The 15,283-nt window shown below is 40.1% G+C and overlaps 1 protein-coding gene across 4 annotated transcripts in view; it reads left to right on the forward strand.

Annotated features, from left to right (window-relative positions):
• The window catches only part of LOC113010303 (cation-transporting ATPase 13A2-like), a 36,929-nt gene extending 23,525 nt beyond the window's left edge, over positions 1-13,404 (forward strand). For all 4 annotated transcript variants that reach the window (XM_026149348.1, XM_026149341.1, XM_026149333.1 and 1 more), the window contains 7 exons: positions 301-380; positions 3,285-3,437; positions 6,059-6,155; positions 8,583-8,806; positions 8,923-9,074; positions 9,183-9,349; positions 11,970-13,404. In XM_026149348.1, coding sequence (XP_026005133.1) covers positions 301-380; positions 3,285-3,437; positions 6,059-6,155; positions 8,583-8,806; positions 8,923-9,074; positions 9,183-9,349; positions 11,970-12,116 — 1,020 coding nt within the window. In that variant the 3' untranslated portion in view covers positions 12,117-13,404. The remainder of the gene's footprint in view (positions 1-300; positions 381-3,284; positions 3,438-6,058; positions 6,156-8,582; positions 8,807-8,922; positions 9,075-9,182; positions 9,350-11,969) is intronic.
• Positions 13,405-15,283: the final 1,879 nt, after the last annotated feature.

Consider the following 15,283-nt stretch of genomic DNA (forward strand, 5'->3'; position numbering starts at 1 on the left):
TCAAAGTAAACTTTATTGTCATCTCCGGCACCAGAGGGAGTGTTCACCCGGGGCGCCAAACAGGCTAGGACCGCCACTGCCCATGAGTACCATTTACAGAGAGTTGGGGAATGGCTTCAATCACAGCATTGTAAGATGATGGCAGATATACCCTTAGGCCCCATTCTTGATTCAGAGAGGGTCCTTCCCTTTTCACGTAAATTTGTAATTTTTTTTTTGTATTTGTAAAAATACAAAACTGGATCCCTGCTGACAGTGAACCTTACTAATGAGCTTACGACTTACCTGCTGTCACTACAGGTTTTGATGCGTGCCACAATATTTGCACGAACGGTCCCTGAGCAGAAAACCCAGCTAGTAAAGGAGCTACAGAACCTGGGGTGAGTGTTTTTTTTGTTTGTGTTTTTTTTTATTTCAGACACTAAACATGAAAGATGAACAAGAAAGGAGTAAGAAATAAAACACCAGGAGTATCCACAATCAGGTCCTCATTACTGTGAGGTTATGTGTGTGTGTGTGTGTGTGTGTGTGTGTGTGTGTGTGTGTGTGTGTGTGTGTGTGTGTGTGTGTGTGTCTGTATTAGTGATGTGTCAGTCACGAACGAGATGGCTCTTAGAGCCGGATGTTTGACATGAACGACGCGAGCCGGCTCCTTATCGCGGGCCGTTGGTTTTTTTACTTTCTCTCACCCTCTCTCTCGAACTTTTTTTCCGCTTCACTCCGCACACGAGCCTTGTGCTTTGCGCTGGGAAGAGGGGGGAGGGGAAGTAGTTACGCTTGCAGTAGCACAGGAACAGAGCGGGAGGGAGAGACAGAGAAAGAGAGCCAGGGACAACAATGTCACATTAGAAAGGTATAGCAATCATCCACAACTATTTTCAGTTGCGGATGATAAAGGATTCAGAAAGTTTATTCATGCAGGTCCATATGACAGAGAATATGCATCTTCTTTTTGTTTTCATATTTTAATTTATAGTTAATTGTGTTGTGGTTCGCAGTGTTTTGTATTCTTTCACTTTAAATTTGTTATAAATACACAAACAATACACATATGCTGTCAATTGTGTAATGTAAGTGATCTAGGTGATCTAGGTCTGCGGTCCCCAACCTTTTTTGTGCCACGGACCGGTTTGTGCCCGACAATATTTTCACGGACCGGCCTTTAAGGTGTCACGGATAAATACAACAATAAAACTAGTACCGGTACCGAAAAAAATAAGATTTATTCATAGCACATGTGAAAAGACCCAGGAAAACCGAGTTAAAGAAAAAAAACGATAACATAATAACGCTAAAAACCGATAAAAACCCTGAAAACCATACATTTCACACCCGAGTCTCACTCTCGCGGCCCGGTACCAAATGACTCACGGACCGGTACCGGTCCGTGGCCCGGGGGTTGGGGATTGCTGATCTAGGTAGTTCTGTTTTGGAAGTTCAGTTAATGCTAGAAATGTGTTTTGGAGTTTGTACGTGCTTTGGAATTTGTACGTGTTCTGTCTCTAGGGGCCACCGCATATAATATATTATTGTTAATTATAAATTAATTAAAGCAACAAAACAACCTGAAGAGCCGAAAGAGCCGTCTCTTTTTAGTGAGCTGAGCCAAAAGAGCCAATTCTCTAAAACGAGCCAGAAATCCCATCACTAACATACACACTAGTGATGGGATTTCCGGCTCTTTTTAGGGAACCGGCTCTTTCGGCTTGGCTCACTAAAAAGAGACGACTCTTTCGGCTCCCAACCGGCTCTTCAGGTTGTTTTGTTGCTTTAATTAATTAATTATCAACAACAATATAAAATTATGCACAAAAGGAATAAGTAATGTAAAAAAAAAACGTGGTTTTCTTTATGTATGTTTATATATAAATATTTATAGGGGCCCCTAGAGACGGAACACATACAAACTCCAAAACACATTTCTAGCGTTAACTGAACTTCCAAAACAGAGCTACCTAGATCACTTAGATTACACAATCAAATTCATATGTCTATTGTTTTTGTATTATTACATAAACACTCATATATATATATATTCAAATGCTTAAAAAAAAAAACTTCATTTACCTGTTACTACCACACACCCAATCCGATTGTTGGTACTTCCTGGCTTGTGTAGCCACTAGGTAACAAAAGCTTAACACGGCCCCTAGCATCCTGGAGCAAACACAAGACTCTGTTTGCCATCTCTGCTCAGCGCAAACACAAGGGTGACTTGCAGCGTGAAACAAAACAAAGTGAAAGAGAGGGCAGGAGAAAGAAAAAAACAAACAAACCCACGGCTCCCAATAAGGAGCCAGCTCGCATCGTTCACTTCAAAGATCCGGCTCTAAGAGCCATTTCATTCGCGACCGACCCATCACTAGTGTATGTGGACAAAAAAAAAACTGTTGATGTCCAAACTGACAGATTTTTTTTTATATAAGTGTTTAGTGAAAAATTCCAATTGCAGTTATATAACAGACATGGAATAAATGTGTAGACTCTCAGCTTCATTTGAAGGTATCCACATTCAAATTGGATGAAGGATTTAGGAGTTTCAGCTCCTTAGCATGCATAATTTCAATTCAGTTTTACTTATGCAGCATCAAATCACATCAACAGTCCCCTTAAGGCACTTGTCCCACCCTATTTTTAAAGTGACCAAAGGTCATTGGACAATTGACTTGAGGGAGTGTTCGCCCAGGGCGCCAAACAGGCTAGGACCGCCACTGATAGCAAGAATTAAGTGTGGAGAAGGAGTGGTCCAATGATCCAATACGACATCATCTGTAAAACATGCCAGAGGCAGTTTTATGGCTTGGGTATGCATGGCTGCCAGTGGCACTAGGACACTAGTGTTTATTGATCCTGTGAGACAGGACTGAAGCAGCTGAATGAATTCTGAGGTGTTCAGAGACATACTGTCTGCTCAAAACCAGCTAAATGCAGTCAAACTGATTGAATGGTGTTTGATAACATAGATGGACAATGACAAAACATACAGCCAACTCAACCCAGAAGTATATTTACGCAAAGAAGTGGAATATTCTTTAATGGGCAAGTCAGTCACCTGATCTTAGCCCATCTGAGCATTTCACTTGTTGAACACTAAACTTAGGACAGAAAGGCCCACAAACAGCAAGAGATTTAGCAACAGATTAGATCAGATTAGATTTGCAACAAAATACATCAGATTCACATCTTGAAGAGAGGGGGATGAACTCTGCCATGTCAGGTGTGATAAAACAGGTGGGTGATATGGTAATAATAATAAAGGCCACCAATTGTTTTTACTATTGCAGATACCGTGTAGGCATGTGTGGGGATGGGGCCAATGACTGCGGGGCACTGAGAGCTGCTGATGTCGGGATTTCTCTGTCTGAAGCGGAAGCCTCAGTTGCTGCACCTTTTACTTCCAAAACTGAAAACATCACTTGTGTGCCTCAGCTTATCAGGTTAGAAACCAGAATGATTTAAAAGCCCAAACAACAATAAAATAAACAACCTAGCAAATAAGGTAACACTTTATCATATAGCCCACTACTAAGGGCATATTTATTAATAAAGGTAATTTAAACATTTTAAATCGCATGTAATATTTACCAAGAAATACTTAAAGGTATGTACACTAGCATCCAGACAGGTGTGGAAACACCTTTAAGGTATCGGTGTGAATGACTGAGAAGTCCTATCCACGAGTAGGGATGGGTACCGGTATCCGGTGCCATAATGGCACCGGTTCTGACATAAACGGTAGTAACCAGACCGAAAAGCAGCGCACATTAAGGTACTTTTTTTTTCCTGAGATGTCATACACTTTGGATACTAGCCAATCATTTTACCTTTCCAAAGATAGTAGGCGGGCCAAGGTACGTACGTTCTTTTAGAGCAGAGCTACAGATTAAAAATGCCCAAGGCGAAGTGGTCAAAAGTCTGGCTGTACTTAACAGCAAAATATGCAAACTCAGCAGCCTGCAACAAGTGCTTTAAGCTGATACTGTGATACTGTGCAAAGGAGGTAACACCTCGAATCTGATGAAACACCTGGCGACACATAGCGTTTTTTTAAAAGTCGAGATATGCACCGTATTTCACAGCTTGCTGCGAGACCTCACACCGAGCACATCTACTGCGGATATGGTGCCTGTTATCAGACCCGGAGTTAGCAACATCCTCCAAGAACCCGAAGAGGAGAGTCCTGGCCCCTAGCCCTGCCAGTGTAGCAGAAATGATGACAGATGATGATGGCAGCAGCAGCTGTTCTTCTCTGGGCATGTAGCTTAATGTTGTTCGTGTGTAATTTACATTGAGTAAGCTAACCACGTTATTAATTTGATGCATGTAAGGTGAACTAGTGAACACCGTCGTAGTTACATGCGGCTGTCTTCTTGTTTGATGGCAGGTACAACCTTCACCCTGGCCAAAAAGGCTAAAATGACCAAAGTAAAGTGGGAAACAGCTAAACATGAGAGTTTTTTGGACAAAGTTTGTGTTTTTCCATTGTTTAAGCACTGCTTCCAGCCAAGAATGATACCATATATGCCCCATAGCTGCAGAAAAGGCTAACATTGTTATCTTTTTACAAAAACCAACTGAACATGAGAGGTTTTTGGACAAGGTTTGTGTTCTCCATTCTTTAAGCACCGGCACCATTTCAAAAGTACCGGTTTGGCACCGGTATCGGATAAAACCTAAACGATAGCCATCCCTATCCATGAGTGGCAGTCTTGATCACAAATTGTGTAGACAAATGGAGACGCCTACTGAGGTTGGTAAGGGCTCGTTGCCTTCCTTCTGGGTCTCTTTTCAGAGTTGTGTACAGTCCTTTTCCCCCCCATGCTATCTCCACTCCACTCCTAACAGAGAGGAAAGAAAAGCTTCTGGACTTATTTAAGTTTCTAGAAGAAGTTTTACCTCTCATCTGAAAAGCTTCTTCAGTTCTAAGAGGAATTTGTGAAGAGTCCTAGATTTTAAGCCCTGTTTGGAGCACATGGGCTAAGGAGTAAAAGTGGGTGTCAGTCACTATCAGCAAGGTTTCAGGTGAAACCATTGAGAGACATTGCCCCATCCTGTCATCATGGGGCAATTTTATAGAAGTTCAGAGTTCATAGAAGGGGCCAGCAAAAATTTCAGGATGGGCCGAAATTACTTCTGACCAATGCATGTGGCTAGTTTCACCATACAAGAGGTGTCTTGAAGCTGCCATTACCAACATGTAATGGCAGCTTTGTACAACGTAGTTAATACAGTTCAGTAGCGTGTTCGACTTTGTCCCTGTACTATTTCTCATTATCATATATAACTTATCTATGGACATCTATGGTTTGATTTCTTTACATGTATGAATTGGACAGTTTGTGACCAACATTTGGTGATAATATCATGGCAATAACACCCTTTAGAAATATATTTACGTAGAAAATTAGTGATGTCTTTATTACATATTTTGCCCACTACATACATATATATAAAAATAAAAAAATTCCCTCTTACTCTGAGGGACGGTCTTTGTCATTCAAGCTCAGGTTCTCTAACCCAGACCTGAGAGCTTGATAGTCCTGCGCAGTATCTTAGCTGTTCCTAGGACTAAGCTCTTCTGGAAGGAGATCTCCAGTGCTGTTCCTGGGATCTGCTGGACCCATTCACCTAGCATGGAGCTCACTGCACTGAGTGCTCTGATTACCATGGGGACCGCTGTTACCTTCACCCTCCACATATTCTCAAGTTCTCTTCTCAGCTCTTGGTACTTCTCCAGCTTCACATGTTCCTTTTTGCTGATGTTGCTTTCACTCAGCTTAGATCCGCTAGCCACTGAGCATCGTTGTTATGGGTTACCTCTTTCTCCAATATGCTTATATGTTATCTACTTATAATTAAAATAAATTTCCAACAACAGTGAAAAACAAAGTTTATCAGAACAGAATAAACTGTATTAAGTCCCTACTATACAGTATGTCAAATATAAAGTTGAATGACTAATAGGGCATCCATCATGCACATTAACAAAACAATTAACAAACAAACATTCCTTAACAAACAAAAAATAATCAATAATTTTTCCTGCTTATCCATTCAGAGAGGGCCGATGTTCTCTGGTCACCTCCTTCAGTCTTTTCAGATACATGTCTCTATACAGCCTGGTTCAGTTCTGCTCTGTCATCATCCTCTGCACGGTGAGTAGCAGGAAAGAAGAACATCATTCCTTCACATTTAACTTTTTCAACATTCATCTTTGATTTTTTTCATCTGAAATGCTTTAGTGTAAAGTTGCACTAACATGTTGTTACTTTGATTCATTTTTTAATCCAGATGTGCCCCCTATCTTCAGAGTGTTTTAATGCAAAATAAACCAAAATATTCTAGAATAAGCAACATTTGACTGTCTATTTTCTGCTGCTTATACACATTTAGGTCGCAGGGGTAGCAGCCTAAGCAGAGCAGCCACTGTCAGCCTCCCATGTTCCTCTTTCAGTTTTTCCAGGGGGATGTTGAGTCATTTCCCAGCTTTCTGAGAGCTATAATCTCTCAAGCTCTACAACAGAGCAGTTGCTCATTTACCTCCGTGACCTCATCCCCAGTGATAGACAAATTGCCTCCCTTATCCCTAGATTCTATTTGCATTACAGGTTTAATGCGTGAGTTACGAGATCCTCGATTTGAGCCCAAACAAAAGTCTTGTTTCACATCCTCACTGAACTCATATACCTGAATTTTTACTTCAGCCACTGTCAGAGTTGCAGTCCAACATGCCAGTACCCATCAGCTGCCTCTAGAGTTTAACCAAGCCCAATAAGAGTCCTTTTTCAGCTTGATTTAAATACATTTTATTTAACTTAAAGTCATTTATTTTATTTATATGGCTCCAAACCACAACAGCAGTCACCTCAAGGTTTATATTTTAAGTTTAAGACCCTAAATAATAGAGAGAAAACCCAAACAATCAGATGACCCCCTTTAACCCTTTATAACTGGTCAGAGCGGGCACGCTCCTTTTGCGTTTTGCTTAACTATTTTTAAATCCCTGTAGAACCGGAACCACGTAAGCTAGCGCAATCATTTTTTTGCATATGAAACCGGAGGAGTTGTACTTACATGTTAGCTTGTACCAGGTCACAGTCTCCTTCCACATATAGCTTTGCAAAAATTGCATAAAAAGCACTTGCAGCAGCAAAAACATTATATTTTTGCCGATCCAATCAGCTGTTCGTAACACTTCTTACGTTGGAATAAACGTCAGCGTGAACTATCGCATGTCTGGCATTACCTGTCCGAAACCGGAAGTGACGTCATTTTCGCGGGAAATGTAGTTTTTTACCATCAGGGTTTTAAAAGCCTACACTGGTGTTTTTTACAGTTTTACATTTTGATGCACATGCTGCTTTTTTTTGCAAATTCGCATTATAATATTTATTTTCGTTTTTCCTGCAGTATATAAAAATTGGTGTATCTCAAAAGTAAAACTATGAAGAAACTCAAAATAAATTTCCTGTTGTTGTAAACTATTTTGTGCAACTTTTTTGTATTTACAGTTTTGAGGGATAAACCTCTTAAATTTCTCTAAGTAGAAATATATGTAAAAAACAAAAAACCAAAACGATTTTCAATTTTTTCGTAGTTTATTGCACTTTTTTGCAATTTTTGTAGTTATTATGCACTTAATGCATACATATTATTAAACTTTGGGCTATAATGGTTGTATTGATTTATAGCAACTTGAAATGCTCCCAAAAATGCCACTACAGCATGTAAAAATATAAAGATAAGGTCTGGCGGAGCTGGTTCTATGGTAGGTCTTAAAGGGTTAAGCAAGCACTTGGTGAGAGTGGGAATGAAAAACTCCCTTTTTACAGGAAGAGACCTCTGGTAGAATCAAACTCTGGGAGGTGTGGCCATCTGCTGCAAGTGGAAGGTAGAAATTCAGGACAAAGACATGCTTAACAGCTCCCTTCATTTTTGGTGTCTACCATTTGGTTCGGGCATTACCGCCACTGCAGGCACCAACAAATTTGCAGCTACAGCTCTTTGTGGCAAACTGTGATTTACACAGAAGTCCAAAACAGAACACCACTCAAGTTTAGATCAGGCAGGCTGTTCCAATCACACCCCTCCAGCTCACGGAGTCATCAGATGGAGCATGATTAAGCAACTCACTCAGTGATGAAGGCTGGGTACTCTGAAGTGTTTGTTGCATAGGTGAAATAACAGTCAGAACCTGTTCCCTGACCCAAAGGCACAGGGAAACTTTTCCATCCACTGGGGAAAACCCCAGAGTACAACCAGCTAGCTGAGGAGAATACAGGTGTACCCATTCCTGCCTGCCGCCTCTCACCTAGAATTTAACTCACCAAAAGTGGAGCTTTGACTTCTTAGATACTCTGTAAGTGTCTAAGAAGTCAAAAAAAGTGCTGACTCAAAGAAGTGCAGATAAGGCTTGGCAGACACTGGTTGTCTTCAGCTGTTTCTTTCTGAACACCTGTATGGTGTTCATGTTGTTTATCCAGTAATGGTGCTCTATTCAGGTCCATACTGATTGCACTCAGTACAATCTTCCAACTTCGACAAATCAGTTTCTCAACAAATGCTGTTAATGTGTTCATTAGGTTAAGACGACTTTAGGTGATTTCCAATTCCTGTATTTTGACTTCATTCTCGTGACTCTGCTGGCCATTGTAATGGGGAGAGGAGGTCCAAGTGAGGAACTGCACACCTTCAGACCCCCAGCTAATCTGCTAAATTTACCGATCCTAGTCAGCCTGTTCATTCACACATGCATGATCATCCTTGGACAGGTGGCTGCTCTCCTCATCACCACTTCACAGAAATGGTCTGTAAACAGAAAAAGTCAGATTTTTGTTCATATTGTTGTTAAGAAATATTTTCATATTTCCTTCTTTGTTCACCAAAGCATGAATAAAAATAAGTCACCCCTTTTGTTTTTAGGTATATTCCACTCAATTCAACTGTTTTTGAGACAGACAATCTGCCAAACATGGAGGACACCAGTGTGTTTGACCTGTCAGGTTTCCAGTACATCATCATGGCAGTGGTGGTGACGAAGGGCTACCCTCACAAAAAGCCAATCTGCCAAAATCGTGAGTCAGAAATATCTAGGGTTGGTTTGGTAAAAGGCTGTACATCAGTCACATGATGAAGGATGTGTCATCACAGTGAAGTCAGTGAATTTTCTCTCTGGTTTTCAGGGTTGTTCCTTCTTGTGCTGTTCAGCCAGCTCTGCCTGATGCTTTGGCTGGTTTTGCATCCGCTGCCTGCATTTTTCCTTCAGCTGTACGACATTTCCGATATGGTCTTTAAAGTGGTGCTAGTTGGTGTAGCTGCGATCAACTTTTTAATTTGTTTTCTTGTGGAGGTGAGTGACATAAACCATCAACTTCCCTCTTCGTGACATTGTTGGTTTACATCAGCATGGACAAAAAAAAGTTCAACCACAGTCTTCAGCTAAATGTGACTTACAGTTCTGGTCAGAAGTTTCCATCCTCTCAACATTTGGATGAATGTTATTGTAATTTGGGGTTTGTAATGATTGAATTGTTCTTGTTCCACTGTGGAATGATTGTACAGCATACATGTTTAATGACTTTAAAAAGCAAGTTTGGATTTAATTTGAAGAAGCGCTTTTGACCACTTTTCTTGGCATAATTAGTCGACTTCATTTAAATTGGTTGGTTTGACCTAACTATTAAGCATAGTCAGCAAAATTTTCAAGAGCATTGAGTTTGGAGGTTTGAGAAGTCCATTCTAGAAGATTAATATTTCCAAACAGCTGCAGATTACAAAATAATCAGTTCAAACGACTGTATGTAATAAAATGTTATTCAGATTTGTCACCACTTCGCTGAGGTCTGGAAAAAGACCCAAACTATCAGCCTCAGATCAGAGGAAATGAATTAGGATGTTTAGGAAGAACCAAGGAACCACCATGGCTCAAATCTGCCCTCAACTGGAAACTGCTGGAATACCTGTGTCATGGTCTAAAGTGAAGCCAGTTTTAAATCACCTTGGAATTTGAGTGTAAAACTAAAAAAGAAGCCTCTGATCTGTAATAAAAGCAGCTGCCCACATAGACGAGCCACATGTCTTCTGGAGAAAAGTTTGATGGTCAGATGAGACAAATATTGAACTGTCTGGTGACAATGACAAGAGGCATGTTTAGGTAAAGTTTAGGCTTCCAAACCTGTGAACACTACCAGCTGTCAAGCATGGTCCTGTTAGCAGCATGTTCTTGGCTCTTTTGCTGGCAGTGATACTGGTACACTGTGCAAAATGGTTGGAACAGTGAAGAAAGAGGACTATCTCTAAATTGTTCAACTTCACATATGAAAAGAATTGAAAAAAAAGAGTGTTTGGACACTGCTAGCATAACGTACAGGTTTTTGATGGGGCTCCCACACAAACGCAAAGCAGGAGATGAAGCATCGCCAAATATGTTTCCAAACCAACTTCCTTCCAAGACAAAGACTAGAAAATATGGTGAAGCATATCTTTCCTTTGGCTTCACCTGCACAAGTGCCAAGGTAGGTCTCTGCGATAGAATAATTAGTTTCCCCTGAGTCTGGAGCATGCACTGGGCTGTCCAAATCACAGACCAACACTTTCCCACAGTTGTTTATGTTTTTGAACCCATTTTGCACAGAGAGCCGTTTTTGAAAAATGTATTGATAGCAATGTTGAATATTATTACACAGAAAAAGAACAACTACACGTAAAATAATTACACTATGATGCCTCTACCTTTCTATATGGAGGGACAGTAACTGTGTGTGTATATGTAAGCGTGTAAAAACTGAAGATGGTAAGATTAACAGTATTTTGTCTCTATTTGCCATTGTAGAAATTCATCTCGTATAAACAATAACGTGGCACACACGCAACATGAAAAAAGGCACATACCTTTGACGTTGCGTGACGAACTCTGTATTCCTCGTCCACACATAAACGCAAGAACTGAGTTTTTAAAAAATCTCAGTTTTCGGTGATTTGAAATACCGTTTACGTGTGGATGAAAGGCCCAAACGCATAGAAACGGCTGCATTTTCAAAAATACCCGTGAAGGTGTGGATGTAAATGGCCTGTATTTGTATAGCACTTTTACTAGTCCCTAAGGACCCCAAAGCGCTTTACACATTCAGTCATCCACCCATTCACACACTGGTGATGGCAGCTACATTGTAGCCACAATGTAGCCTGGGGCGCACTGACAGAGGCAAGGCTGCCGGACACTGGCGCCACTCGGCCCTCTGACCACCACCAGTAGGCAACGGGTGAAGTGTCTTGCCCAAGGACACAACGACCAAGACTGTCCGAGCCAGGGGCTCGAACCGGCAACCGATCACCCCAACGTAGTGTAAAAGAGTTAATAGTTTCATTTCATTGCTACCTGTAATTTATTGCAGTTTACTTTTAGTTGTTTAATTGTTTACTAAATGTGTGCAAACCGCAATGTAGTTTGAAAACAAACCATGGGTGTGTGTTGTTGGAGGATGTGTTTGTGCTGCGGGGGGGTGTGAACATTTTTCTTGTAATACAAAGGAGGGCTCAGCAAACAAAGTTTGGGAACCACTGACTTAATGTATCTGATGCGCAGTTCACTTAGACATCTAAATAAATATTAATGGGAACGTATGTGTACTTTTAACCTTGTGTGGATCGGAGAGAAAATTCAAAATAAAATTAAACCTGTTTTTTTTTTTAAGTTATTCAAGATGTATAGTGTACACTAATTCCACCCAGGAGAACAGTTCAAGGAAATAAGTATAAGCCCCAAATTCCCTTGACTGTCTTGCCCATAATGCGTGAATAGGAATCTCTGACCACAGCTTTACTACAGTGGTTATTTTACAGAACTATTAATATTCTCCAGGCAAAACTTCTGCTCTAAAAAGCCCATGTTATCAGTGTCCATTTTCACTTGCATGTGTGGTGTATTCCTAGAAGCCCTGTTTTATCAGACTATTGTTATTTTTCCCCAGATACTGATAGACTGTGGCTGTTTAAACTGCTTTCGTCGATTGTGGAACAGAAGTCCATCCAAGAAACAGTATAAACGCCTCCTGCCTGACCTCAGATTTTGGCAGCCCCTTGATGAGAATGTGATAATCAGTGAAGCGGAAAACTGAATCCTGAACATTTGCAGGTTGTCCAGGCTTGATAAACTACTTCTCATAAAGAAAAAGTGGGGTGTTACCTGCATATACTTCCTAATACGCCACTAAGCGTGTTGTTTGCTGATGTTTGGAACTCATGTAAGGCTTGTAACTATGAAGCAAATTAATGGGTTATTAAACTACACAGAGCCTCAAGTGACAGTTTTCTGTCTCTCTTTTTACCAGTCAGATCAACATGTTAATGCTGGTCAGCAGGTTCTGTTCAGAGTTTCAATTTAAATAAATCTGGATATGTTTCACTGATTTTTTTTTAAACTTTTAGTCTTGTTTAAGTTAGATATGAATCTTAATGATATCATAAATGAATAACAACTGTGATGTTACAGCAGTTCAGTGATACCCACTGCTTTGATGTCCTTACCTCTGACATTTTATGTTTTTTCTGAGCTAGCTAATGAAGCATGGATATGTTCAACTTGTTTTGTAGTTACAGCCATCCGATCTTTACATACTATACATATACTGTTTTTATGGTTTCTTTTTTTTATTCCATTGACGATGGTTTATAACTGAAACATCTTCATCTTGTCCAAAACAATGAAGACATATATTCATCAGTGATGCTTGTACTCTGTTTTTTTTTTTGTATTTTTGGGTTTTATTGTTATTCTCGTGTTTTTGAAGTGAGATTCTTGTGTTTCACAGTTTGGTCTTTTGATGATACTGTCACAGTCATGGGTCATTTGACCAAGTGTTTTGAGTTTTCTTATATTTTGATGTTTATTGTTTGTGTTTAAGTCTCATTTGGTTATCTTATGCCCATTTTGCCTAGGTTGCTGTTATAGTTCATTGTTTTTGAAATTCCCCTTGTGCCCCGATGTTTACGCCCCCCTCGCGCTTCATGCGTTTCAGTAATGTTTTTGTCTCCTGTCTCCTCTTGTTTACATGTTTTACCCTTGTGACCCATTCCTTCTGTCACGTGTGTTTCCCCCAGCCATCATGCTCTGTTTGTATGTAGTTATGTCCATGTCTCATCTCCAGTCCCCTTTTCCCTCTGTACCCATACACACTATAAATACATGTATTTGTTTATTTATGTGTATGTTCCTCATCAGTTTGTCATATTGAGTCTCCATGTCTTAGTCTGCTATGTTTCATGTATGTGTGTCCTATGTTGTCAAGCTTGTGTTGTCATGTCTGCATGTCATTATGTTTCCTGTTTTATTGTGAAGTCTGACGTGTCCATGTCCACTGTGTTTAGTTTCACTTCCCCTGTAGTGTCATTATGTTCATTCATATCAGCTGTTTCTCCATGTGTCCCCTGATCACCTCATGTGTGTGTTTAGTCTGAGTTTTCATTCATTCTCCGATCGTCCTGCTTTGTCTGTTATGTTCATGTCGTGTTTCCAGGTCTTCATGTTCACCTTCAGGGTTTTTTCATGTTTTAATCTTAGTTCACCCAGTCTAGGTTATTGTTTAATTTCGTCTTTGCCCTTTTATTTTGTACTGTTCATTATACATGCTTCCCTTAGACAGTATCATCAGAAGGCATAGCGTACATTTTTCTTGCTATGCAGATGACATGCAACTGTATCTGTCCATGAAGTCAGATAACACACACCAATTAATTGAACTGCAGGAATGTCTTGGAGACAAAGACCTGGAGGACCTCTAATTGTATTATTCTAAATTCAGATGAAACTGAGGTTATAGTACACAGCCCCTAAAATTCCTAGAAATATGGTATCTAATCAGATTCTTACTCTCCGTAGCATTAGCTTGGTCTCCAGTAACACTGTAAGGAAAAATGAAAATATGCAGGGCTGCTTTCTTCAATTTGAGCAATATCTCTAAAATTAGAGAATTATGTAGAAATATCCTGCAGCACTTGTTTCTTTTCTGTTTCTGCTTGCAACAAGTTGAGTGACCACATTGATTTTGTCTTAAACACTCACTGAAATAAAAAAAATCAATAAAGATTAAAATATCATTAAAGTTTTGCTAAATGCATAAATTCATTCATTTATTTGTTCTTTCTTCTTAACTAATACAGTCCAACAATAGTGTTTGGCCTCTATAAAGGTGTAATGGAGACCAGGGGTTCCATTACCTTGTTGGCATTGTTAGTGATTAATTGTTGGATTGGGAATTTAAAATAGGGTAATAAAGAAAACACATTAGTTCTTATGGAGTCTTTTATTAGGTTATTTGACATACGATTAAATTGACAACTTGTAACAGAAAAGTAGTGATGGGACGTTCTGTATCGAGGCTTCGGAGCGTGTGTCGAGTAATGGAGGGGGCGTTTCCGCGAAGCGCGTATCGAGGCTTGCTTCATTTATGGGAGGAGCTGAAAATGATGACGTCCGAAGCCTCGCTGCCCGGCTGTACCACGTGACTGGTTCATGAAGTGGTTCGAACTTTGCCGCGAGATATGACAGCGATATAAACCCCTCAGACTTCATTCAAAATGTGGGTGTTTGATGGAGAGTTGCGGTTAGTGAGAGTTTGGAGACAGTTTGGAGGTTTATGAGAGTGAGGAAAGTCAGGAGAGAATGGAGCCAGCTAAGAAGAGGAGGATGTCCTCCCCTGTGTGGGAACATTTTGATCTTATTCCTCCCAACAAGGTATGTAAATTTCTACAGAAGATGTATTTTCATGATACTGATGGTGCAATACAATTTATGTTGAGCTGTCTTGACTTTTGTACAAGGTGAAGTGTTTGCTATGTGCCAGGGAGCTGGGATATAACAACAACACCTCATCCATGCTTAGGCACTACAGAGCTTTGCATGAGAATAAGGGGGACACCGATTGTGGAGCAAGACCAGGTGAGCCATCAAATGCCATGATAATATAGCATGCAGTAATGTTACTAAATGATATAACAATATTATACAACTGTTATAAGTTACGTGTGTGATATTTATATTTGTGCTTTGTCTTTATTGTCTTTCCTCAGGAGAACAATCTCAAATAGATGAAGACCTGGTCAGCATGGTGATTGAGGACTCACAGCCATTTAGCATTGTGGAGGACAAAGGATTCAAAAGATTTGTTAAATCATTAAATCCTAGCTATGTTCTCCCCACTAAAGGTTATAGAAGCAGTGAAAATTTAGTTTTTACAGAATAAAATGTGAACAGGCAGGACTGAGGCTCAAAGCCTCAGTGTGTAGC

This window comes from Astatotilapia calliptera, chromosome 3, assembly GCF_900246225.1.
Source record: "Astatotilapia calliptera chromosome 3, fAstCal1.2, whole genome shotgun sequence".
Taxonomy (NCBI): domain Eukaryota; kingdom Metazoa; phylum Chordata; class Actinopteri; order Cichliformes; family Cichlidae; genus Astatotilapia; species Astatotilapia calliptera.